General features: G+C 42.3%; 1 protein-coding gene across 3 annotated transcripts; it reads left to right on the forward strand.

Moving 5' to 3' along the window:
• Positions 1-589: 589 nt before the first annotated feature.
• Positions 590-27,469, forward strand: COPS4 (COP9 signalosome subunit 4). Of its 3 annotated transcripts, XM_084759976.1 has the most exons (10): positions 594-777; positions 10,800-10,879; positions 11,522-11,673; positions 13,383-13,486; positions 15,910-16,063; positions 16,225-16,375; positions 20,110-20,280; positions 23,047-23,162; positions 24,629-24,713; positions 26,971-27,469. In XM_084759976.1, the coding sequence occupies exons 1-10, from the start codon at positions 704-706 to the stop codon at positions 27,102-27,104; spliced, it is 1,221 nt and encodes a 406-aa protein (XP_084616102.1). In that variant the 5' UTR covers positions 594-703; the 3' UTR covers positions 27,105-27,469. The 3 variants fall into 3 exon arrangements, with proteins under 3 accessions (XP_084616104.1, XP_084616102.1, XP_084616103.1); XM_084759978.1 differs by lacking the exon at positions 24,629-24,713 and having other exon boundaries at positions 590-777; XM_084759977.1 differs by lacking the exon at positions 10,800-10,879 and having other exon boundaries at positions 643-777.

Here is a 27,469-nt window from a genome sequence, read left to right on the forward strand (position 1 = left end):
GTGTTATGCTTACATTCGGGTCCCCTAAACCCGCCTATTTTGGCCTCCATATCCCCCATTTGGAACCCCCCTACCCCTGAGCTCTTAAAAGCCCTGTCTCCCTCACATCCTGGGCTAACCTCTTGAACTCTGCCTTAGGGGGAAGCAGCCGGTGTACACGAATACAAAAAAAAAAAAGCTTGCTTTAATTAATTGCTTGCTTTAACTACTTTGGCCATGATATGTGTGTGTGTGTGTTGGATTTTTTTCCCCCCCAGCGTTGGGTTATGGTGAACTTGAATTAAAAAAATAAAAACAGCTCACCGTTTACCAAAGGTAGTTTAGGAGACGCCTTAAAGAACCAAGGTGAGAATGGTAACCCTTAGACCCGGAACTTAGTGGAAACGCTGTAGTTTAACAAGCCGGTCCTTTACTGAAGCTGCACAAGGTACACGCCTTCAAGCTTTTCAGCCAATCCCAGATCGGAGTGTAAGAGCCGGCTTCTCCCGGGAAGCCTGGGCGGGGCTCTATCTGGAGGAGTGGCGTTTCCTGGGGGAGGGCGGGGGGGGGGCGGAGCTAATTCCGGCGCCCGTACTTGGCGCTCTGGCCCACAAAGACGCTACTCTATGGTACCACGCGGTCCGTCCGCCGCGTCCTGGAGGACTGCACTCGTTTCCTTTTTGGCTGCGAGCGGTCCCTCCGCCGTGGCTGAGCTCGGAGAAAGATGGCGGCCGCCGTGCGACAGGATTTGGCCCAGCTCATGAATTCGAGCGGCTCTCACAAAGATCTGGCGGGCAAGTGAGTATTTCCTAGGAGTGTACAGACGTGGGAAGCAAGCCACAAATGTACCTTCCTAGAGGTGACGGGAGCTCTCGGCTGCGGAGCTCCAGGTAGGCCTGACTCAGGGGGGCGGGCCTGCAGTCGGCTGTGGCGGTCACTGCTGGGAGCAGCAGAAAGCCGTAGGGACCGTTGTGCTGGGGTCCTGGCTGTCCTAAGACCCGGGGAGACTGTCAACTTCTAGAAGTCCTTGATAACGTCCTCTGCGGTTCCTTTGGCTTCTGGAAGCGTGGTAAGAAAGAAGATTGCTCCCCTCGCCTTCCCGTAGTGCCTCTTGGGTGAGCTCAGCGCACCCGAGTTTGCTACCCGCCTCGCCCGCGCCTTGGCGGAGGGAAATTTGTATTCTGAATTTTGAGCCAGGCATTTTGATCCACGATTGGCAGGGCCTGGGAAGGTATGGCCGCTGTCACGTCGGCCAGAACTTCTCAGTTGATAGCGTGTGTGTGGGTCCCTATGTACTGGATGCTCTTTTAAGTCTGTCACCAACTCTGCAGAAGAGAACACAGGCAGAGTGCTCTGGGGCGCAGGATGTTTAGAACAGTGATGTTTCTAGGCGTTACTTAGGCATTTTAAGAGTGCTTAGGGCCATTCTAAGTCAAAATTTGTGTCAGTGCCCCCCCCCCAGGTAGTTGTTTAACAGTTTTAGTCGTTTTCTTTTTGTAGATTCCACAGCTGTGCTTTCTATTGAAAGTATGCCTCCTAATATTTACATCCTGACAGCCCGTAGATCTAATAAATGATATACTCTTGCCCAAACCTGCACATTGAAATGGTGTGTGTGTTGTGTGGCCACTGTGCTGCGTTTCTCTGTAGTAGTCAACTTTATCAGTGGGAAATTGAGTTGTGTACCCTGGGCTTAACTACTTTATTCTTCATTTTTCTGCTTAAAAAGATGGTAGTATAATCGTGAGTTTTTTTCTGATTTCAAAATGAGTGTGTGTCTATGTACTTACCACACTTAAATAACTGAGTACAGTCCCTGGTGTATAGAAACCGTCATAGAATTACTATTGTTAGGCAGGAGTTGGAATAGTCTTCATTGTTTAGTCTTTTTTACATATAGTAATACTTTTTTTAGATTTGGATGAAAGTAAAACCAGCTTTTGTAGTCCCTCGTATTTCCTTTTGTTTATTTGGGTTGTTTTTATCTTTTTTTTTGCCATTTTTTAATGTATCTTTTTTAAATAATTTATTTATTATGTATACAGTGCACATTATATCACATTATAGATGGTTGTGAGCCACCATGTGGTTGCTGGGAATTGAACTCAGGACCTCTGGAAGAACAGTCAGTGCTCTTACCCACTGAGCCATCTCTCCAGCCCAATGTATCCTTTTTTTTTTTTTAATTACAGAAAACATACGTACGTTAGTTATGAGGTAGGATGCAGTTGTTTGAACTTGAAAGCAATCTGGGACTTAAGCTTTTCCCTCTGTAGCTCTGGATTGGAGACAAACAGTAGCATGTCTCCAATAGGCTGGGGGTTGTTTGTTTTGTCTATTACTGCTTAATAAATACACAGTTTAATAGTGTAAATGTATACTCCTTTAGCGCCCTCCCCCCCCCCTCCCGTGCTGTGTGTTGTCTGGCTGCAGGTTAGGTTGGCTGGCAGTTCAGTTAGGGCTGGGCTCGTGCGCACACCTGGCTGTTGGCTGGGTTTTTATTCCCATTCCATAGTTTGGCGTCGGCTGTCTTCTGGAACCTCCTTCATCAGAGTGTTCTACCAGGGTGAGAATGGAAGCTGCAAGGCTTACAGCTAGTCCGAGAAGTCTTGCATCCATCCTGTAATACCGATGAAAGCGAGTAGCAAGACCAGCCCAGACTCGGGAGGAGAGGAAATGGATGGACCACTAACTCTGTAGTAGCAAAGTCATGCTGCAAAGGAATGTGAGCTTGGGAGCCATTGCTGTGTCCCCTTCAGAGTTTTGTTGTTGAGAGTAAATAAAGTAATTTGCTTGATAATGGTGACCCCTGCTGTGTTAGCTGGCACCTCCCTCAATACTGCTTTCTTTCTTGTGTTAGCATTTAGCGTATTTTCTTTATTTATATATTTGTGACAATGAGTGCCATCTGTGCGCAGGTGCTCATGGATGTCAAAAGAGGGAGTCAGGTCCCTCAGGCCTGGAGTTACAGGTGATTGTGAGCCACCTGATGTGGTGCTGGAAATTGAACTCAGGTTCTCTGGAAGAGCAGCAAGCATTCTTAACCACTGAGCCATCTCCAGCCCTCAGTGTTGCTTTCTGAGAAATTAATTAATTAATTAATTAATTATGTACACAGTGTTCAAACTTGCAGCTGCAGGTAACAGCTGCAGGCCAGAAGAGGGCACCAAATCTCATTGTACGTGGTTGTGAGCCATCATATGGTTGCTGGGAACTCAGGACCTTTGGAAGAGCAGCCAGTGCTCTTAACTTCTGAGCCTTCTCTCCAGCCCTCTGAGAATACCTAGCCTTCCCTCTAGGTATTTACCCAGTACTCTCCAGGTAAGAATGCGTCTGGGATGTTTATCCTCATAACAAAACAGTTCTGCCAACCACATACTTTATGAAGTGCATCTGTCAAAGTCATTTGCTCCTTTAAGGTATTTACGGTGGAAACTGAGAAACAAAGCTTTCACTTTAAGGAATTATGGAGCACTAATGCTGCTGACCCGCTCTGTTCCGTGCTGTGTGTTGTTCAAGAAATGTTGTTTAGGCCAGAGGACAGCCAGAAGGGGATATAACTTCTATTTGAGCCCAGGTTTGTCTCAAAAGCTCACTCGTAACCAACTAGACTATATTGCTTTTCTTGTTAAAAGCTCACTAAGAAGTGCTTTCAGTTATCCAGAGTTAGTATAAGAATCTGACCATAGCTGAGCATGGTGGCGCACGCCTTTGATCCCAGCACTCGGGAGGCAGAGGTAGGCGGATCTCTGTGAGTTTGAGGCCAGCCTGGTCTACAAAGTGAGTCCAGGACAGCCAGGGCTACACAGAGATACCCTGTCTTGAAAACAAAAGCAAGACAAAACAAAAAAAGAATCTGGCCATATAAAAACATTTTTTTTGTTGTTGCAGATATAGGCTGCTTTTTTTCCTTTCGTATAAAATATATATTGCCTCTTACAAAGCTTTAAAAGAGGACACTGGAGCAATAGCTTAGCTGTTAATAGCACTTACATTCTTGCAGAGGACCTGGGTTCAGTCCTCAGCATTCCCATGGTAGCTCACATTTCCATGGGATCCAGCGCCCCCTTCTGACTCTCGGGCACCAGACATGCATGTGGTGCACAGACATACATGCAGGCAAAACAACACATAAAACAAATGTTTCTTTTTAAAGAACAGTTTTAGAAGCCAGGCCTTCTAGTGGTGAAGGCCTTCAATTCCAGCGCTTGGGAATTAGAAGCAGGCCAATCTATGTGAGTTCCAGGGCAGTTAGGGCTACATAAAGAGACCCTATCTCCCCCCCCCCCAAAAAAAAGACCTTCAGAAGAAGAGAGGCTGCAGAGGAGCACGTGAGGGCAATTATTGTGCTGGGCCTGTCTTGACTCGCTTGGCTGAACTACTTGGTTCTTCAACATTTGCTTCAGATGTGACTTCCTCCTTGGGGAAGCATGCTCACACCTTCACCCCATGCCCACACTGGCCTGGTGGGCGGATCTCCCTGTGCTCAGATGTAGCCTCGTTACTTGGACATAGATTAGATTGTTTTGTCTGTTCATTTATTCACTCCCTGACCAGAATTCACCATTTTGCAAATGTTACTTCTTTGAGGGCAGGCGTCAAGCTGTGAGTTATAGGTCTCGTTGCTGAGTCCATCGTGTGAAAACACAACCTTGAAAACTTCTTTCTCTCAGTTCTAGAGCATAGAAAGGATCCAGAGGGGGCGGGGAGGTCTTTTCAGTTTAAACATTTATTTTTATTTGTTGTTTTGAGACAGGGTTTCTCGTAGCCCAGGCTAGCCTCCAACAGTGTAGCCCAAGATGGCCTAGGACTCTTTCCTAATCTTTCTCTGCCTCAGGCTCTCCCAAGCTGGGTTTACTAATGTGCCTGCCAGGACCCACTAACATTTCATTTTATGAGAAGTTGTTAGTAATAGAAGATCTCTTTGTTGCCTTTGCTTACTGAGAAGACTTCTTTTCAGAGGAAAAGGAATAAGATTGTACTCTGCTCCAATGAGGTAGACTTTGGATTACAATTTTCTGTATAGTAGAGGAATACAAGGGTCAAAATGAACGTACACACAGATGTCTGCAGTGGCAGAGAGACTGGGCCACCTCTAAGGGCCCTTCTGACTCAAAACCTTCAGTGCTTTGTTAATCCTCCAGGACAGTTTTACTGATTCCCATGTCCCGAGTAAATGCCAAACACTATGTAGCAAGTCAGGTGATGGTTTTAGTCTTATATGTGGAGGGGGGAGAAAATACATATTTTCTGTTTTTTTTTTTAAGCAAACAGCATTATATAGGAAAAGTGAGAAAGAGCTTTGGAGAGTGAGAGGCACCGCAAGGGGAGGAGTACTCACACACACAGAAACCTGGGGGTCACATGGAGGCCAAGCCAGGACACAGCCCACATCTGCGAACGTCTAACTAAATAGGGACAACCATTTTGGCCTTATATTATTTGACCAAACTTGGCTATGAGTTGGTTTATTTTTTAAGAAAGGGTCTCACTCATGCTCCAGACCGTCCTGAAACTCGTTACATAGCTCATGGTCACCCCTAACTCACAGCAGCCCTTTACTCAGTTTCCTGACAGATAGCGAACTGCTTTTGGGGTTTGTTGTGTTGTTGCTATTGGTGGTGGTTTGTTTGTTTTGACTAAATTGTGTAGAATATCTGTCCCCAGTATTTCCCATTGCCACTAAATTGGAATAGAATGCTTACAGATCAAGAGATTACTAGAGATTATTTATCCTAAAAATGATATTAGCACTTGTTTTCATTTTGGCAACTTTACTATGATACACATATATAAATAGCAGTTAGCTTTTATTGTGAAATAAGCCACTAAAAATGTTACTTGGTAACTTAAAACATAATTTATTTAGTTTACAGTTCTGTAGGTTGACAGCTTGGCTCTGGCTGAGGTCAATACTTATCCACCCCAAAGGTCTGGCTTCCGTTCGGCCTCCCACAGGCATCTACAGTGCCCTGCGCTGCTCCTGTGAAGTTGGTGGCTAATATGTGACAGCAGGGTTCCAAAGATAATGACACATTCAAGGCCTCTTGAAGGTCTAGGCCCAAAACTGATATTTCATTTCTGCTACATTCTATTGGTCAACAAGCTGAGAACAGGGTGGTGAAATGAACTCTTTTTATGAGAAGAGTTAGTCAGATTGCAAAGTGACGTAGATACAGGGAGTGGAAGAATTGTGGCCATTTTTTAAAAATATTTAAAGTTACTCAGCTGAGCTTCACTGGAAAGCCCAATGGTCTAGATTCTTGGAACAGGTCTGAGATGTGTCTTGCATTATCTGCTCACCTGTCTGCCTTTTCCCCCCCACAGTGTTTCATTCTGGAGCTCAGATCTTCTAAGTGTTGCCATTATGGGCAGAGCCACCATTCCTGACCTAAGTAATGCGTCTTCACTGTGTCTGTTCTGTCTTATTTCTCCTCTAACTCCAGTGAGATCTGTTTGGAACATTGTCGTGGGACTTCCTTGTCTTCTGCCCTGTTGTGTATGCTTTCACGTCTCTGCTTCATTCTGGACAGGCCTTCAGCCCTGCTTTCTGGGTTGGCTGCTCTTCAGTTGTCTGATCTGCTGTTGAGTGTTTAAGTTGGTTATAATAATTTTCAGTTCTGTAATTTCTGATAGTTCTCATTTTCTGAATCTCATTTCACGGCTCCTAGTTTGTCCTTGAACTTCAAAGCTTACTTACCTCTCTAGGTGTAATTATGTTACAAGTTTGTTTGTTTTGCTTCAACATCAGCTCCTAGTTGTTGCACGTCCTGGTGCAGGTGAGGTCAGTTCCCTCCTTCCATCATGGCTACCGGGGTAGAACTCGGGACACTGGGCTTGCGTAGCAGGTGCTTTCCCAGGAGCTGTCTTACCGACACGCTTACAGTCTTCCCACCCCCTTTTCTATGATGTTCCCTGAGCCTTCGACAGGGTGATATAGAAACTCATTTATTGATGACTAGTCAACAATCACTTATTCTAACCATTCTAACCAGTTGTTAATCTTTTTCTTTTCTTTTTTTTTTGTTTTGTTTTGTTTATGTTTTTCTCTGTGTAGTGTGGCAGCCTCTGCCTCCCAAGTGCTGGGATTAAAGTTGTGTGCTGCTGCCACCACCGCAACCACCCAGTTGCCCAATTGTTAGTTGTTACAGTTACTGTAAAAAGAAGTTTCTCTGACCAAAGCTGATGGTGGCACTGTATCTAAACATAAACATGATGGGTGTGTCTGCCCATTTATAAAATGCCTGTAACAGCTTCCCTGCTAAGGCCTATAAGGCCTCCCCAGCTATGCGCTTTTGATTTAGTCTCCGATATCAAATATGAATTCCCTCCCTGGAACAGAAGTCAAATCCAGTCAGAAAGTGGTGGGTTATCTCTTAGCAACTTGGCATTATAGGGCCAGTGGGCATGGTTTGCCAGGCCAGTCAGTAGTGTTGAAATTAGGTCCACAGCTAAGTAAGACTTGTTAACAATTCTTCTTTTACAGTACTTTCTGGCTTTATGAGAGTTAACCAGCGGGGAGGAAGCTTCTAGCCCAGCTTGATTTCTGTGTTTTGCAACCAGACCACATGTTATCTTCAGCGATAGCACTTTACTATCTAATACTAGTGGGCAAAACATAACAATGGTAATTGCCTGTATTTTTTAGTTGGTCTTTAGGAGCCTTTCTCTGGCTGTGTTTTCTATGTATTTTAGAAGGCCATTTTTATTTTTATTTTATGTGTTTGACTGCATCTGTGTGTACATGTGTGTGCCTTGTGCCCTTAGAGGCCAGGTCCACTGGCACTAGAGTTAAAGATGGTTGTGAGCTGCCATGCAGGTGCTGGGAACTGACCCTGGATCCTTTGCAAGAGCAGCAAGTGCTTTTAAGCACTAAGCCATCTTTCCAACCTAGCCATGTTTTTGTTGTTGTTGTTGTTTGACTTGAGACATGGTCTTTCTGTGTAACTGCCGTGGCTGTCCTGCACTCACTTTGTAGACCAGGCTGGCCTGGAACTCACAGAGGTCCTGCCTGCCTCTGCCTCCCAGGTGCTGAGATTAAAGCATGTACCATCATGTGCAGCTCAGCCATTTTTTAAAAAGGGAGAGTTGGTCCAGTAACATTCATCATAACTATAAATAGAAGATCTAATAGTACAAAATTTTATCAATTATTTTAAAATTTAACTTATTTTATATTTATGTGCTTGTGTTTCTGAGTGTGCATATGCCACAGGTGTGCAGGTACCCAAGAAGGCCGAATAGGGCATCAGATTTCTTAGAGTTGGAGTTATAGGCAGCTTTGAGCCATCTGTGGTGGGTGATGCATATCAAATTCGGCTCCTCTGGAAGAGCAGTATGTATTCCTAACTGCCGAGCTGTTTCTTCAGCCCCTTGCCTTGAACTCAACAAAGTGATCCTCTGACGTCTATATGTATGCCATGGCATTTTTGTCCGCCTCCCCCCCAATAATAAATTATAAGTTGTTTTGTGTGTATGGGTGTAGGCATTGTGCATATATGTGCCTACTGTTCATGGAGGCCAGGAAACAGTGTCAGATCCCTGGGGCTATGGAGTTATGGATGTTTGTGAACCTTGGTCCTGGGAAAGAGCAGGCACTGTTCTTATCAGCTGAGCCATCTTTCCAAAAAGACAAGAGACAAGGCTGGAGAGATGGCTCAGGGTTAGAGGGCTGGTTGCTCACTGCTCCAGAGACCGGCGTTGGGATCCTAGCACCCACATTGGGTGCCTCATAGCCACCTGAATCCCTGGTCTCTATGAGTACCCAAATTTATATGACAGATGCTCACACCAACAGACACATAAAAATAACAAATCTTAAAAATTAGCAAAAAAGACAGAAGATAAAGAGTACTAAAATTTAGTCCATATTTACTGACTTACTTTAAGAACTGAAATGTCACCATTCTTAAGTCGGTACTCCTTTTGTCCCATGTACTGTTGAAGATATTTCAGTGAACAGAGCAGAAAAAAAGTCCTCGTCCTCTTGGAACTTGTGTCTTAGGAAGGAACTTAGTGGTGCATGGCAGTTGTCACTGTGAATTTTTAACCTTTCTCTTATTTATGGCGCTGATTTGATGTAGTGATGGGTAGTAGACCAGTTGCTAGAGCTGAATGCAGATATCTGACAACATAACGAACGTTCTGTTAGTGCGTTGTCTTGGTGGACTGTTTTTGTACACATTGAGACATTCAATCTCTAGTATTGGTTTTGTTGTCTAGGTGATATTATTTCATTGTTGATGATCCTAGATTCATGATGTTGGCAAGAAGGAAAACTGAGCACCTCAAATAGTGTTCTTGTGTGTGTAGCATACAGTTGAAAAAAAATGTAGCTTATTTTTAAAGACACTGAAAAAAAAGATGGGTATTTTTGTTCTAATTCCAAATAAAAGTTTTCAAGAAAAAGACACCTTAGATTCAGTAATGTAGAGTTATGAATTTACTCCTTTTTTGATGGGTTAAAAATTGTGTGTGTGTGTGTGTTATTACCCAATATAAAAAACTAGAAGTAGCACCTTAGAATTACAAGTTTAGGTAGGCATGGTGGTGCACGCCTTTAACCTCGGCCCTTGAGAGGCAGACACAAGTGAACTCTGTGAGTTTGAGGCCAGCCTGGTCTACAAAGCAAGTTCCAGAACAGCCAGGGACACAGAGAAACCTTGTTTTAAAAAGCAAAAGCAAGCAAGAGCTACAGGATTAGTATTTATTTTAAAAATTGTTAAGAGCCAGACGTGCTGGCACATACCTTTAATCCCTGCCCTCTGGAGGCAGAGGCAGGTGGATTGCTGTGAATTCGAGGCCAGCCTGGTCTACAAAGCAAGTCCAGGACAGCCAAGGCTACACAGAGAAACCCTCTCTCAGAAAAAAACCAAAACAACAACAACAAAAACAAACAAAACAAATTGTTAAGATTGCGTGTGTGTGTGTGTGTGTGTGTGTGTGTGTGTGTGTTCTGAGAACAATTTCTGGCAGAACCAATTCCTTTCTTCCACTATGTGGGTTCCAGCAATGGAACCCAGGTATCAGAATTGGCGGAGCTATTTCACCAGTCCCGAAACTTAGTATTTCTTGTGATGGGCTGGATACTCTAATATATATAGTCAGTGTGCAGTAAAGAAAACGGCCATCTAGAGATAAATGGAAGAAAGTAGGGTAAATTGAAAAGTCAGAATACATGTCAAAGTTAGTGGTAGAAGTGAGTAAATAGGCCAAGGCATGGTGGCATCCCGGATTCCTAGCATTTGAGAGGCAGACGGGAGGATCAAGAGCTCCACGTTAGCTGTCTACATAGAGTCAAGGCCAGCCTGGACCTATATCACAGTGAAACGCTGGCTCAAACAGACAGACAGACCAGAAACAGACAAGTAAGATGAATAAATAACCTTTGAAGTTTGCATTAGACAATATATGTCTTAGTTGTATTTCTGCTGCTCTTAGAAAATACCCTGACAGCTACTCAGGAAGAAGGGGTGTGCTTTAGCTCACAGTTCTGGGTTACCGTTTGTCATTGTTGGAAGGTCAAGGTAGCAGGAGCCTGCAGCCGTTGCTCACGTCACAGTCAGGAGCAGAGGGAATAAATGCATGCGTGGTTACGCTCAGCTTACTTTCTCAGCTCTTGTAGTTCGGGATTTTCTGCTGCCAACAGCGTACGTAGGTCTTCACTCTTTCATTAATGCAAGCAAGATTTCCAGGACAGTGTCCGCAGGCCAGTCTGCTTAAGATAGTTCTTCCTGGAGACTCTTCCTCAGTCATTCTAGATTGTTTCAAGTTGACAATTAGAACTAAACATTTATTGTCTTTATTTGATACTGTTTTAGATATCGTCAGATTTTGGAAAAGGCCGTTCAGTTATCTGGAACAGAACAACTAGAAGCATTGAAAGCTTTTGTGGAAGCGAGTGAGTAGACTGGAAGGGCCACGCTTGCCTTGCAGTACTGACTGGAACAAGGGCCACGCCTGCCTTGCAGTACTGACTGGAAGGGCCACGCCTGCCTTGCAGTACTGACTGGAAGGGCCATGCCTGCCTTGCAGTACTGACTGGAACAAGGGCCACGCCTGCCTTGCAGTACTGACTGGTTCCTTACGGCCTCGGTGGCCTGTTTTACAGCAATCAATGTTAAGTTTGTTTTGAGATTAACTTAATTCAGACTTGGAACCACTTATAGTTGGGTTATTTTCAGGTGACTTGTCTTCAAAATGAGATTCCACTTAAGATTTTTGTATAGATGCTCTGTGCCTTCCCTTGCACAAAAATAAAGGAGGGGGAAAGAAAAAGTATAACATTTTCAAGAAATAAATTTTCCCCAATTTTTTCTATTTCTTAGAAAAGTTACTGTATTTTTTTTCTGTTTTGCTGTAGTAGATATGTAATCAGTGTAATCCAGCATAAAGAAACTAATTATGAAACATAAGATGATAAGATACAGAAGTCTCTGAATAATACATTGAACTATTAAGTGTTAATTTTAAGTAAAATTTAGTTGCTTCATGGAAACTTAAAAAGATTATTGACGCTTCATGTTTTTTATTTTCTAACAAGTGGTGAATGAGAACGTCAGCCTGGTGATCTCAAGGCAGCTTCTGACAGACTTCTGCACGCACCTCCCTAACCTGCCGGACAGCACCGCCAAGGACGTCTACCATTTCACGCTGGAAAAGATCCAGCCTCGGGTCATATCCTTCGAGGAGCAGGTGAAAACCCAGAGCCGTGGATCTTGTTACTATTTTGTTCTGTTTTCATGAATCAGGAAACCAGATTTACTAATTACCAGTAATTTTTTTTTGGAAAAAAGTTTTATACAATATATTTTGATTATGTTTTCCCCTCAACCACTTCCTCTCAGATGTTCCCCACCCATTCAACTTTGTTCTTTTTTTCTCTCTTATTTATTTTATGTATATGAGTGCTCTATCTGCATGCACACCTGCATGCCAAAAGAGGGCATCATCGGATCACATTATATATAGATGGTTGCTGGGAATTGAACTCAGGACCTCTGGAAGAACAGACCGTGCTCTTAACCACTGAGCCATCTCTCCAGCCCCCTTTTTCTCTCTTAAAAAAAAAAAAAGACAGGAAAAAACAAACAAACATCAGGAGGCAGAGGCAAGTGGATCTTGAGGCCAGCGTGGTCTACAGAGGGAGTTCTAGGACAGCCAGGGCTACACAGAGAAACTCTATCTCAAAAAAATCCCAAACCAACAAAAATCAGAAGCAAACCAAGACACACACACACACACACACACACACACACACACACACACACACAGAACTACAGAAACAAAAATCAAAACAAAGAAGTAAAAGAACAATAAGTCAAAAAACAAAGTTTTTTTTTTTTTTTTTTTTTTTTTTTTTTTTTTTCGAGACAGGGTTTCTCTGTGTGTAGCCTTGGCCATCCTGGACTCACTTTGTAGACCAGGCTGGCCTCGAACTCACAGCGATCCGCCTGCCTCTGCCTCCCGAGTGCTGGGATTAAAGGCGTGCGCCACCACGCCCGGCTTAAAAAAACAAAGTTTAAACAAAGCAGATGAAACAAAAAGTCCATAGAAATATCATTGAGTTGGCCATAGGGCCTGGTGCCCTGGAGTGTGGCTGATAGACTCACAGACTGGTTTCCCTTTGCCATGAGCATATCCATTGTAAACAGCATCTTGGTTAGGTGTAGGACCCTGTCTGTATACAGTGCCCCTTTCTGTGCTGGGGCCTTGTCTGGCTTGAACCTGTGTAGGCCTTGGGCAAGATGCCTCAGTCTCAGAGCTCATGAGTCCTATTGTGTTAGGATGGTAGATTTTGATCATAAGATAAATTATTTTTATGATCTGATGGTATTAACTCCTTAATGAAGATAATTTATGCTCCCTTTCATACTTTTTTATAAAACTGTGTCAAATACCATTTTCAGTGTAAAATCAAGTAAGTATGAGGATGTTACAGCTCCAGCTGGAGTGTTAGTAAATATTGCCTATTTATTTTGGGTATAAGAACATGAGCCACTATATACAGGTGGAGGTCAGAGGGCAACTGTAGAGTTAGTTCTGTTCTTCCATCTGTATGTGGGTTCTGGGGCTCAAACTTGGGTTGTAGGCTTTTTGTAGCCTTGTACCAAGAGCAATCTCCGTAGCCTTAGTAAGATTCTAAGTTCACATTAAAACCATAGTAAAGCTCCAGCATCATGTATATAGCAACACAAAAGCAAATTTTAATACTGAAAACAGAATGTTGCCAGAATACACATTGTAGAAATGTATTGTTTCAGTTCTCTATTTTGATGTTCTGTGAATGCAAACTTGATAGAAGAAAAAAAGTGCGTGATGCTACATAAACCTGCAACTTATTTACCAGCTTAAAATATTTAATGAGAGCCCTGTTTCAGTAACATTTGTATCTGTCATTCTAGGTTGCTTCCATAAGACAGCATCTTGCATCTATTTATGAGAAAGAAGAAGACTGGAGAAATGCAGCCCAAGTGTTGGTGGGGATTCCCCTGGAAACAGGACAAAAGTATAGTAAAGAGTGGATTTGGATGGACGTGTATAAGTGCTCACTAACACTCTTTCTTACATCCTAGTATAGGAGATACAGTTGTAGTGTATGAGATGGTAGTAAATGCTTCTCAAAGAGTGATTGAGTTGTCTAGGGGCAGAGTATAACAGGGCCACTCTGGAAGGAGTGTTGTTAACACAAAGATCCTAAGATGACAACATATTTGTAGCGTTTTCTAAAGAATAACAGGGTAGGCAGAGTGAACACGGGGAAAGACAGAGTGAAATTAGTTCTAGGGATCAGATCCTATGGGTTTTTGAAGGCATCGTGATGACTTTGATTCAAAGAAAAATGGGAGGGCCAGGCATGGTCGTGCATGCCTTTAATCCTACCACTCAGCTGGCAGAAGCAGGCAGAGCTCTGAGTTTAGCCTGGGCAAAGTGTTGATGGGGATTCCCCTGGAACAAAGTGAGTTCCAGGGTAATCAGAGCAACATAGTGAGACCTTATCTCAAAAGATAAAAAGCTGGGCGTGGTGGGGCATGCCTTTAATCCTAGCACTCAGGAGACAGAGGCAGGCAGATCAGACAGGCAGGCAGATCACTGTGAGTTTGAGGCCAGCCTGGTCTACAGAAAGTTCCAGGACAGCCAGGACTATTATACAGAGAAACCCTGTCTTCAAAACAAAACAAAAGACCAAAAAAAAAAAAAAAGAAAGAAAGAAAAGAAACAAAAATTTGATATTGAGGAATTGGTAAAGGATTCTTGCAGGAATGTATGAAAAGAAGTGACTCTGGCAGTGGTGGGAGACTTTCGATTGGCATAATCCTTTGCTTAGGGGCTGCCCTGTGCTAAGAGGTTAGCATTGTCGCAGCTGCACTGCTGTGCCTCGTAACAATCAGAAATGCCAGATGTTCCCTGGTGGGTGATGTGAATTAACAACTAGAGCACAGAGCAGGCTGTATGTTAGTGATGGATGCAGATACTTGTTGATTGCCTCTTAGTGAAGTCAGATATAGCCATCAGCTAGACAGAGGCGTGGGAGTTGTGAGAAAATACAGGAGTATAACTTGGGGAAATGGGAACTTTCTTTAAAAAAAAAGTACTGATTTTGATTTTCAAAGTAATGCAAGAATTCCCTGATAGAAAATTAAAAAATTAAAGAAGCTTAATATGATAGAACAATTCATATAGATTTCAGTTGTGAGTAGCAAACTATTGATGAAAAATAAATTAAGCTAACAGTTTGAATCCATAGAAATCCTTTCCATGACCTCCTACACACACACACACACACACGTGAAAACAAGTAAAGAATTAATTTCAGAGTAGAAGTTGAATGAATCTAAGGCATTTTTCTTGCCACAATGCATTACTGCTTTGGCTGGCAAATAGAAGAGATTACTTTCAGTCATAGGGGAGGGGAGTAAGGGGAAACTGGGAGGGAGAGAGGAACGGGAGGATACAAGGGAGGGGATAACCATTGAGATGTAATATGAATAAATTAATAAAATTTAAAAACAAAAACAACAAAAAGATTACTTTTCCATGAGGATTAATCCTGAATTATGTGAGGCCTCCAGTGCTTCACTATTGGAGGAAACACAACCAATGGAGGAAGGAAGAAACAGGAACCAACACCGTAATTGAGATTATATGTTGTTGTATGAATAAAAATGCATTTTACTTAGAGGGCAGAAATACATTTTAATGATGTTTGACATACTGCTGTATTCTACGTTGTATGTTTTTGACATAGAATCTTGCTACCTGGCTGACCTAAAACTTGTGTATATAGACCAAGCTGGCTTCAAACTCTCAGAGATCTGTCTGCCTTTGCCTCCAGAGTGCTGGTATGAAATGCATATGTCACCACGCTTAGCCATAGCCCACCCTTTCACTTAAAAAAAAAATAGATGTTGTCTATAAGCATCTAGTAATGATCATAACTTTACACTTTTTTTACCTTTTACACAATATACCTTCACGCCTATAAATATTTATAGTGATTTTCATTTTTTTCCTAACATAAATAATAACAACTTTACAAGTTAATTTCCTTGTAATAAATACATGGCCACATTCCTTATTGTCTAGGATTTGGTATCTAGAAGTAAAGAATAGTGAATTAAAAGCATTAACATTCAAAGACTTCAAAGGGTATTTTCCATGTTGTTCTCCAGGCATGCTGACCCTGGATGCAATTCCACTAGTAATATCTGCTAAGCTTGAATCTGGTACATGTGTCTTTATGATCTTTATTTTATGAGATTATCTGAGAATTAGAAGCAGCCATGATATAATATGACCAATGATGATAAAAACTTCAAAACATCAGTGAATCTTAGCTTATTTTCTGTAACATAGTTAGAATTGAATTATTCATAAAAAATTTTCTTGACAAAACATTCATTCATTCACTTACTTACTTATCTGTCCTAGACAGTACAATGTCGATTATAAGCTGGAGACTTACCTGAAGATTGCTAGGCTGTATCTGGAAGATGATGACCCTGTTCAGGCCGAGGCTTATATAAATCGAGCATCCTTGCTTCAGAATGAATCCACAAATGAACAGTTACAAATACATTACAAGGTAACAAATGAGCTAATCTGGAGTTAATTTTGTATTGATGAATTATATACCAAGATGTTTCCAAACATCTGATGAATGTTTACATGTTTACATATTTTAGAATGTCTCCTTGCTCTTTTGTCTTTCCACTTTCCCCTAATTGGAACGTTTTCCCTCCATAGGTTTGCTATGCACGCGTCCTTGATTACAGAAGGAAGTTCATTGAAGCTGCCCAAAGGTACAATGAGCTCTCTTATAAGACAATAGTCCATGAAAGTGAAAGACTAGAGGCCTTAAAGCATGCTTTGCACTGCACCATCTTAGCATCAGCAGGTAAGCGTGTGATTTATGTGTAAATGAAGTGAGTTGTCTCTGCTTAATGATGTTAGGTGGTGACTACTAGAGCACTTAGCAAGGAATCTTAGCGGGTGTCTCAGTACAACTAAAGTGAGTGTAAACATGAAACAAAAACAGGAATAACATGATTTGCCTAAAAACGTAAGGTGAGTATATCCGCCTGTCACCCATAGACTAAGACGTAGCAAAGTTTATGTCTAAATTTTCAGTGAAAAAGAAAATGGTTCTTGGCTGGGTGTGGTGGTGCACACCAGTAATCCCAGCACTCAAGGAGGCAGAGGCAGGTGGATCTCTGAGTTTGAGGACAGCCTGGTCTATGAAGCGAGTTCAAGACAGCCAAGGCTACACAGAGAAACCCTGTCTTGAAAAACCAAAAAAAGAAAAAGAAAAAGAAAAAACAATGGCTCTTAAATGAGGACTGCAGAAGAGGAGACAGAGATGTACAGAGATTAGGTCAGTAAGATGCCTTCTTCAAAGAGGTGCTGATTTTCAGACTGTTAAGCTTCAGTTTTAGACGTAGATTTTATTCTCCTCAGTACATAAAAGGTTTTTTACTAAATTTAGCATAGAAAACAAGCAGCTTTTAAATAGAAAAGACCATAGTGAAGGAGTGTTAATTCTAAACCATTCTGAAATCCTTCAAAAACTATAATCAGCTGAGAGCTCGTGACACATTTAGAACTCTCACTTAACACCCTCACCACCACCCCTTTTTATTTTTTATTTTTTGACAGAGTCTGTTTAGTCCTGGCTCTCCTGGAACTCCCTTTATAGATCAGGCTGCCTCTGCCTCTACACTGCTGGGATTAAGAATTAAGCCACCACTTACTTTTTCTTGTTACTAGGTATCAGCGATTGTTACCTGTTAGTATATAGATTCACTTCGATTTTCTCTTGTTTTACTTTATCATCCACACATATCCAACCTGTGGCCCAAAGCTGAATGCAGCCAAGGATAGCTGTAGCCGTGAACCAACATGAAACTGTCAACACCTAAAACATGAGAGATTTTAGTTTTGGTTTTATGGTTTTTGTTTGTAATTCAGTTGCATAGTTTTTGATTGTGAACTTTGTAGTTGATAACATCATTTCACAGTTTCAAACGGTTGGGCACACCTGTGGGCACAGGGATGAGTTTATGGATAGGTTAAACTCCTAGATACAAAGGTACATACTTTTAATCTTTTGTTTGTTTGTTTGGTTGGCTGGTTGGTTTTTCAAGACAGGGTTTCTCTGTGTTGTGTTGGCTGTCCTAGATTCGCTTTGTAGACCAGGCTGGCCTCGAACTCACAGAGATCCACCTGCCTCTGCCTCTGCCTCTGGAGTGCTGGGATTAAAGGCGTGCGCCGCCACGCCCAACAAAACCTCTAGTTTTCAACAGGTAATACTGTTTGTCTTTATTATGGACAGAGGTTCACTTTGCTCACCTTGTTTTGGTGAGTACTTTGTGGGGCTGGGATTCAATCTAGGGCTTGCACATGCTAGACAAGCGCTCTTACTACTGAGCTGTGCCCCACCCCCACCCCCACTGTCCAGCCCTATATGCTCATTAACAACTGCCGGGGCTGGAGACATGGCTCAGCGGTTAAGAGGGTGACCCCACCCACAGTGAGCTTAACTCTCCTGCATTAGTCACTACTAAGAAAGTGCCCCCTACATGCTTTCCCACAGGTCAGTCTAGTGGGGGCATTTTCCCATTTAAGGTTCCCTCTTCCTAAATGACTGTAGTGTGTGTCAAGTTGGCATAAAACCGGCCAGCACAGCTGGGCAGTGGCGGCGCATGCCTTTAATCCCAGCGCTTGGGGGCGCAGAGGCAGGTGGATCACTATGAGTTCAAGGCCAGCCTGGTCTACAAAGCAAGTTCCAGGTCAGTTAGAACTGTCACACAGAGAAACTTTGTCTTGGGAAAAAATAAAAAATAAACCCGATTTAGACCTACTCAGTGTAGGTCTCTTTATGAGTACACTCTTCTTCTATAAACCTAGATATTTATATTTTAAAAGAAAGGGATTACCTGCAAGGAGAACATTATGATGGGTGGATCTGAGCCCAGGGGTTCTGTTCAAATTACAGTACTGACCAAGGACAATACGTGCAGTAAACATTGAACCCCTACCCAGATCTAGCCAATGGACAGGACATTCTCCAGTTGAGTGAAGAGCGGGGATTGACTTTCACACGAACTCTAGTGTCCCATATTTGACCACGTCCCCTTGATGGGGAGGCCCGGTCGCACTCAGAGGAAGGATAGCAGGCTACCAAGAAGAGACTTGATACCCTATGAGCATATAGAGGGGGAGGAAATCCCCCTCAGTCACAGTCATAGGGGAGGGGAGTAGGGTGAAGGAGGGAGGGAGGAATGGGAGGATATAAGGGAGGGGATAACAATTGAGATGTTATCGCTGTAAGTTCAAGGCCAGCTTGGTCTGCAAAGTTAGTCTTGGATAGCCAAGGCTACACAGAGAAACCTGTCTCGAAAAAACAAAACAAAACAAAACAAAAATTCAGATGTAATATGAATAAATTAATTTAAAAAAGAAAGAAAGGGATTCTTGACAATATTGTTTCCATTCTTTTGGTATTTTTGTCATCTGTTGTTTAAAGGTTTTAAAACTTATAAATTGAGACAATATTGCTTCTTAGCAGAGAAATGTTTTTGTTTTCTGTTGTTTCTGAGACAAGATCATACTGTTGAGCTTGGCTGGCCTAGAACTTGTTGTGTAGTTGAGGCTGGCTTCAAACTGCTGATGGTCATGCTTAACCCTTCCAGATTCTGAGTTTACAGAAGAATATTCTATGCTGGTCATATACATTTTTAATTAACTAATTAATGCATAAATGTAAACATTAAAGAAGAAACTAGAAATCACCTGGGCTTACAACCACCTGGAACCACCTGCCCATTATGTGATAAATATTCAGTTATCCTCACTTATCTGCGGGGTCTTTGTTAGTGAACATATCTAAAGATCAAAATTTATTTTGAACTAACCCAAACTCTCAGCTTTTTTGTCATTCTCAGATATGGGCAGAGAGAGTAGCAAAATGCGTTGTCCAATTCCTGTCTGCATGTGAGAGTGATCGTAACAGGGTCTCTCTGGGTAACAGCCCTGCCTGTCCTGGAACTACTTGCTTTGTATTTGTAGACCAGGTGTTGGTCAGAACTAGGGGTGGACAAGGTCTTGCCGTGTAGTCTTGGCAGACCTGTGACGCTCACTGGTCTTAAACTTCTGGCAATCCATTTACCTCAGCTCCTAATTGCTGGCATTTCAGGCATACACCACCATGCCCTCTAGTGTTCATAAGTATAGGCAGTTTGATATGGAGATTTTGTGTGACAAAATAGTGTCATGTAAACTTTATTTTGCCAGAATTGCAGTGTCAACTATGAGTTCAAGGCTAATGAATTAACACTATGTGCTAAGTCAGGGTCTGAACAGAAACACATGAAACAAAGTACAGATTGATTAAGGTTGACAAAAAATTGATTAGGGGTTTCAAAGAACCTAACTCTGTATCTCCCATAAAAGCAGCAGCTAAGCATTAGCTGTGTGGTGCAGTGACTTTCCAGAACATGCTATGTCATACAACATACATATTAATGAGGGTTGTCTGTAGCTTAGTACACAAGCATGGGATCATAGGATGGAGACTGTTTTTGTCACTGAAGGAGCACTTAGAGAACGTGTGATGCTCCTGTGCTTCCCTAGGACAGCAGCGCTCTCGGATGCTGGCTACTCTCTTCAAGGATGAAAGGTGCCAGCAGCTTGCTGCATATGGGATCCTCGAGAAGATGTACCTGGACAGGATCATCAGAGGGAACCAGCTCCAAGAGTTTGCTGCAATGCTGATGCCTCACCAGAAAGCCACGACAGCTGATGGTAACGCCCAGGGCTTACTGTGTGCGGCAGCACTGATTAGGGATAGATTAGTATTTCCAAGTATTACTTCATTATTAATAGAAAGGACTGTTGACTGATGATGAATGTAAACACCAACGCAGGCTTGTGGTATACTCTAAAATCGTCTCTATTGGAAAGCATTTTGTGAAATAATACTTTTTCTTTTCTTTTGTATCTTTTTTTTTTTTTTGAAATTTGTGAAAGCTGAGAAAGTATGGAATATACCTATGGCTCCTGGATCTTAAAAAGTTTAAGCCATTGGTAAATAACAGATTGTAATAGAGCATAATTATCCATTCTTGATAAAGAGTAAAATTTAGCTCAGTAGCTTACCCAGGGTTCCTTATGATGAAGTATTACAAATAAGAACAGATTTCAGTTTGTATTGGTTAGATGATGTGTTTGCTTAAATCAGAATGTCTTTGCCAGGAAAAATTTTTTTTCATATTTTCTTATTCATAATACTAATTTTTCTTTTTCTTTTCATTTTTCCCATGTATTTATTAACTTAATCTCTTTACAGCCTGATCCCAGCCCCCTCCTTCCTCTCCTCCCAGTTCCACCCTCACATCCCTGTTCCTCATTCCCTGCTCTTTTTTCTCAGAGAAGGGGAGGCCTCCAAGGGCTGTTAACCCACCCAGGCACCTCAGCTCACAGCAGGACTAAGTGTGTATTCTCCCACGGGGGCCTGACAAGGGAGCCCAGCTAGGAGGAATAAATGTACATTTGTCTATAGATGTTTTAAAGTACCTTGTTAAAGTGACTGCAATACTAAACATATAGATGTGAACACAGAGAAATAGTCAAAGAACCGTTCAGCATGCATATCAGCTAGATTCTTTGCCCTGGACTTCCTGTCCCCAAGAGGAGTTAGCTGTGAGGAGTCCTTTGTACTGGGGCCAGCTGAAAGGCAACATTTGACCCGGTCTTAACTGCTTGGAGCTGAGCCAGATCAGTGACCTGTTGCATTTCCTTTATTTGATTATACCTTTAAAAGCACTCAGGTGGTTCCCATCTTTCTATTTAAAGAACATTTCTTTTAAAGCATTTTTAAGGACTTTATTTTTATTTATGTGTATAAGTGTGTGTCAATATGAGTATATGCCAGGCATGTGGAGGTGTCTTGAAAGGCCATAAGATAGCAAGTGTTATAAGCCGTGTGAGCCACCCAGTGTGGCCGCTGGGGACCAAACTCTTAACATGCTGAGTTCTATCTTTAGCCCCAAGATTTTCTATTTCATGGAATTTTCTTTATGTAGCATCTCAGGAAAAATTCATTTATGGCTGAAGGATTATTTTTGGTTCTTCTGAGCAATTAGCTTTTACGTCATGAATTGATAAATTGATTCTCTTATTTTTAAAATTTTCTTTTTAATTATTTTTATTTTATGTACATTGTATGTGTGTGAGGGTCAGATCTGTGGAATTGGAGTTACAAACAGTTGTGAGCTGCCATTTAGGTGCTGGGGATTGAACCGAGATCCTTTGGAAGAGCAGCTAGTACTCTTAACCACTGAGCATCTCTCCAGCCCCTTGATTCTCTTATTTTGCTTGACTTCTAGAAAGATTAAAATTAAATTTGTAGCCCAACTATGAGTAGTATGTATGTGCTTTAGTTCCTCCTGTTTTGTTTTTGAATTTTTTAATCCTCTTTGTATTTTAAGCAGCCATGATTTTTTAAATAAGTGTCTGGAGTCAGGCATGAGGGCTGGCACACTTAATCCCCCAGCACTCGGGAGGCAGAGGAGGAGACAGGTGGATCTCTGTGAGTTTGAGGCAGCCAGGTCTATGAAGTGAGTTCAGGACAGTCAGGGCTCTGTTACATGGAGAAACCCTGTCTTGAAAACCAAAAATTAAAAATAAAAATGTTTGATATATAAATTAATTAAAAGCTAGGTAAAAAGTTTTCAGAATTATGTAGTTGATCTTCAGATTTGACTGAACTTTCTGGTCATGAAAGAAAAGTGGGACCTGCCAGGCGTGGTGGCGCACGCTTCTAATCCCAGCACTCAGGAGGCAGAGGCAGGTGGATCACTATGATTTTGAGGCCAGCCTGGTCTACAAAGCGAGTCCAGGACAGCCAAGGCCACACAGAGGAACCCTGTCTTGAAAAACCAAAAAGAGAGAAAGAAAGAAAAAGAAAAGTCAGGGTTTGTTTTGGCTCACAGTGTGAGAGTACAGACCCTTGTGGTGTGCACAGCGTGATGCAGTGTGAGGGGACAGGTCACATTGTGTCTACAGTAAGGACTCAGGACAGTGTAGGTGCTCTGCTGGCTTTCTCCTTTTCATTCAGTCTGGGACCCAACCCAGGGAGTGGCATGCTCATTTCAGGGAGGTCCTTTGCTCTTCAGTTAAATCTGTTTGGAAACATCCTTAGACACACCCAGAGGGGTGGTTCCATGGTGATTGACTGTTGGAAACTGGCTATCACACTAATTTTCTAAATACTGTATTTTATTTAATTGTGTATAAACTAGGAGTGTAAATGTACCCCAGCATATTAGTGCATCTTCTTTGTTTGAAGCTAGTCTGGTCTACAGAGTGGGTCCAGGACAGCCAAGGCTACACAGAGAAACCCTGCCTGAAAAAACCAAAATTAATAATAATATCAAATGTAAGTTTTAGTAAAGTATTGACCAGAGGCACAGAGATGATTACTACATGCCTAGAAATAAAAATAAAGGTATATATTTTTAAAGTATAAAACTAGTTTCAAACATTTAACGAGTTATTTGTTTCTTTAAGGTTCCAGCATCTTGGACAGAGCTGTTATTGAGCATAACTTGTTGTCAGCAAGCAAATTATATAACAATATCACCTTTGAAGAACTTGGAGCTCTTTTAGAGATCCCTGCAGCTAAGGTATTTTCTTTTCTTTGTTTTTGTTTTTTCAAGACGGGGTTTCTCTGTGTAGCCTTGACTGTCCTGGACTTGCTTTTTGTAGACCAGGCTGGCCTCGAACTGACAGAGATCCACCTGCCTCTGCCTCTCTGAGTACTGGGATTACAGGCATGCACCACTATGCCTGGCTATTTTAATTATTTATTTTCATGTGTATGGGTTTTTTTTAAGATTTGTTATTTTATTTATATGTATGTCTGTGTGAGTGTATCCTCTGTGTTTGTGTGTGCCCAAAGAAGCCAGAAGAGGACTTCAGATCCCCTGCAGCTAGAATTACAGTTAGTTGTGAGCCACCCGGTGTGAACTCTGGGAACTGAACTCAGATCCTCTGCTAGAGAAGCATGCACTCTTCCCCACTAAGCCGTTTCTAGCCCCGTGTTTGTGGGTGTTTTGCCTGCATGTGTGTCTGTGCACCACATGGGTGCCTGGTGCCTATAGAAGCCAGAAGAGGGTGTTCCACCCGCTGGGTCTGGAATTGTAGTCTGTTGTGAGCTGCCAGCACGCTTAACTACTGAGCTTAACTACTCAGCTCATTTCTAGGACATTGCAGGGAAGCAGTAACAAAAGCAGCAGCAGAACTGTGTCCTTGCTTTTAAATTATTTTTTTCTTTTCTTTCTTTCTTTCTTTTTTTTTTTGTTGTTTGTTTTTTTGTTTTGTTTTGTTTTTTTGAAACAGGGTTTCTCTGTGTAGCCTTGGCTGTCCTGGACTCACTTTGTAGACCAGGCTGGCCTTGAACTCACAGGGACCCACCTGCCTCTGCCTCCTGAGTGCTGGGATTAAAGGCATGCACCACCACTGCCCAGCTATTTTTATTTTCTTAACATTTGGACCCCAGTGACTTTTGAGGCTGGTTTTGTAGCTCAGTTGGTGGATATCTGCCTAGCATACACAAGGCTCTGGAGTTAATGCCCAGGGCCGTATAAACTGCACTGATGGTACACGCCCGAAATTCCAGCACTTGGGCAGTGGAGGCAAGAGGATCAGAAGTTCAAGATCATCCTCTGCTATGTAGGGAACTTGAGGTCAGCAGAGAATTTATGAGACAAGTCATTAAAAAAAATAAAATTTGATATTTTGATTTTAAGCACAGAAGAAAGTTGGTGAAAAATGGCTACATTCTTGTCTGGCAAGTCTAGCATGTCTGAATTCTTAGCACAAAAGAGATTGGCACCAAAGAATCATGAGTCCTAAGTCAGCCAGGCTATATAATAAGACCTTGTTTCCAAAACAGACAAACTCCCAAGAAAGTGAAATAGGATCCCATTCAACTTAAACTAGAAATACAAGACATGTTGCTCAACAAATGATGGGCAAGCACAGCCATGGTAGGAGTTCAGCCAAAGCCTTTCACTTGGCTGTATGTGAATGGTTGCTAACATAGGACATTTCAGTTTTTGACAGATTGTTTTGTTTTTGTTTTTAATAGGCAGAAAAGATAGCGTCTCAAATGATAACAGAAGGACGTATGAACGGATTTATTGACCAGATTGATGGAATAGTTCATTTTGAAAGTAAGAGGTTTTGTGCACTCTCATTATAGTGAAATGACAATGAATTATATGCTTATGGTTAAAATATGTTGAATTGTTTGTTTTGATGTTTTGAATGCATTACTCATGAGCTTATTTCCAAAAGATAAAATAACTTGAAAAGGTTATATTTGTAAATATATTTCTTCCAACTGTTTTTGTTTTGTTTTTTTCAAGACAGGGTTCCTCTGTGTAGCCTTGGCTGTCCTAGACTCACTTTGTAGACCAGGCTGGCCTCGAACTCCAAGAACCACCTGCCTCTGCCTCCCAGAGTGCGCCACCGCACCAGGTGTATTTCAGCATTTCTAAGATAAGGAAAAATGAACTGAAATTGTATCGGTTTACTCATTTAGTCATGGTGCACATGAAAAGACCATTGCATTTCCTACTCAGAAGCTAACTGAACTAACGTAGGCAGGTAGGTAAGTGGACCCCCTGACGTCTCACTGTCCGACGCCTCTCAGCTTGATCCCACTTTACACCTGCAACCAGAACCCTCTTCACTTGGGAGCTTTTAACTGAAAGGCCTTTCTCAGAGCAGAGCTGGGTCTGCCGTGGTAACTGCTGGCCCCTTCCTGTTCCTCCCACTATCCGTGCAGCTCTTCTCTGACCTGTAAGAGCCACTGGTGTGCTCGCTTCTGCTCCCTTGCAGCCAGTGCAGCCCTTTCTGTTTTCTCTTCCTGCTTAGGTCGGATCCTGGGGTCCCCTTCTTCAATTCTCATCTCACTGGCTCCCTAGTGAGACCCTTTAAATTACTTTTATGTTTGAGGTTAATGTAATTACATCACTTCCCCTTCCTTTTCCTCCCTCCAAATCTCCCACATACCCCTCTTTGCTCTTACTCAGGTTCGGGTTCATGGCTTCTTTTTCATTAATTGTTGTAATATGCAAGGATGGATGTGCATATACATATATGTTCCTAAATAGAAGCCTCTCCGTGTGCATGATGTTCTGGTACGTGTGCTTTCAGGCCAAAGTCATTGTGATGCTTTTAAAAAATGAAAAAAGTGCAGAGGGAGGAAAGGGAGGGGCAGAGAGCGATGTAACTATTTCAGTTAGAAACAAGTTAAATTAAGTTAAAAGGGGGCTGATATTAGATAGGAGAAGATGGTTCAGGAGGTTTTCAGGGGACCCAGCACCCACATGGTGCCTCAGAACCATCTGGCTCCGTTTTCAGGTTACCTCCTCTTCTGGCCTTGGGTACCAGACATGATGTCGTACACATGCAAACATTCATACACATAGAGCAGAAGTCTTCTTAAAAGAATACATGAAGCTGGGTGGTGGTAGCACACGCCTTGATCCCAGTCCCAGCCCTTGGGAGGCAGAGACAGGTCAGGAGCAGCCTGATCTACAGAGGAGTCCAGAACAGCCAGAGCTACACAGAGAAACCCTGTCTCAAAAAAACAACAAAAAAGTAGATCCAAGATAGTAATTTGAAGCCTAGCGGTGGTGGTTCACGCCTTTAATCCCAGCACTCAGGAGGCAGAGGCAGGTGATCGCTGTGAGGACAGCCTGGGCTACAGAGCGAGTCCAGGACAGCCAGGGCTACACAGAGAAGCCCTGTCTCAAAAAACAAAAACAAACAAACAAACAAAGATAGTGATTCGAGTGGATTTGCTTCTTTTTATTTCTGTTGTAAATGGTTTTGTTTTTGTGAGGTACGCACAATCCTGCTTGTAAGTCCAATGTTTTCCCAATAGATGGCAGTGTTACCCTCCAGTAAACACTGAGACACAGGCTTGCCTGTGGCTGCTCTGTGGTACTGAAAGGTGTTCAGTAGTTGATTTTGCTTTCAAGGGCATTAACAATATTTGTTTGTATTATGTTTTATATTTGGTGTTAGTGATTTGAGGGTGGTTTGGGTTTTTTGAGACAGTGAAACTGTGTAGTCCTGGCCTAGACTCATTTTGTAGAACAGGCTAGCTGCAAACTCAGAGATCCTGCCTACTTCTGCCTTTTGAGTGTGGGGATTAAAAACATGTGCCACCAAGCTGGGTGTGGTGGCACATGTCTTTAATCACAGCACTCAGGGGAGACAGAGGCAGGCAGATCACTGAGTTTGAGGCCAGCCTGGTTTATAAAGTGAGTCCAGGACAGCCAAGGCTCACAGAGAAACCCTGTCTCAAAAAGGAAAAACGAAGAAACAAACAAACAAAAAACACTGTTGTTATTTATTTTTTAGCTTTGATTTGTAAGTAATTTCTATTTTCCACCCATTATTTTATTCTTTGCTTAGCACGAGAAGCCTTGCCAACATGGGACAAACAAATCCAATCACTTTGTTTCCAAGTAAATAACCTTCTGGAGAAAATTAGTCAGACAGCCCCAGAGTGGACGGCGCAAGCCATGGAAGCCCAGATGGCGCAGTGAGCCCCTGCACAGCCGTGCACACTGCATCTTTGCCCCTTTGTGCGGACTGATGCCCCTTACCCTCTAGAGCATCTGCATCGTGACCTACACATTTCAGCTCTTCTATGCGGGTTCCTATTTAAAGAGGACATGAGAGCAGGGAGCGAGGCACCTGGATATAGCAGTGCCCGTATACCCTGGATCTGTGTGTTAAACTAACTCACATGTTCTGAAAACGTGTTCTTTAAGCAGAAATGAAAGTTCTGAAGTTTGCGATTTGTGGTAACTTTGTAGTCATATCAAACTTAAGTGCTTTGTGCCTCTCCAAATGTGGTTACTCTAATAAACGAGCCATGAGCTGAATAAAGGTAGTACTCTGTTCTTAA

Source organism: Acomys minous, assembly GCF_964271855.1.
Source record: "Acomys minous genome assembly, chromosome: 15".
NCBI classification, from domain to species: Eukaryota; Metazoa; Chordata; class Mammalia; order Rodentia; family Muridae; genus Acomys; species Acomys minous.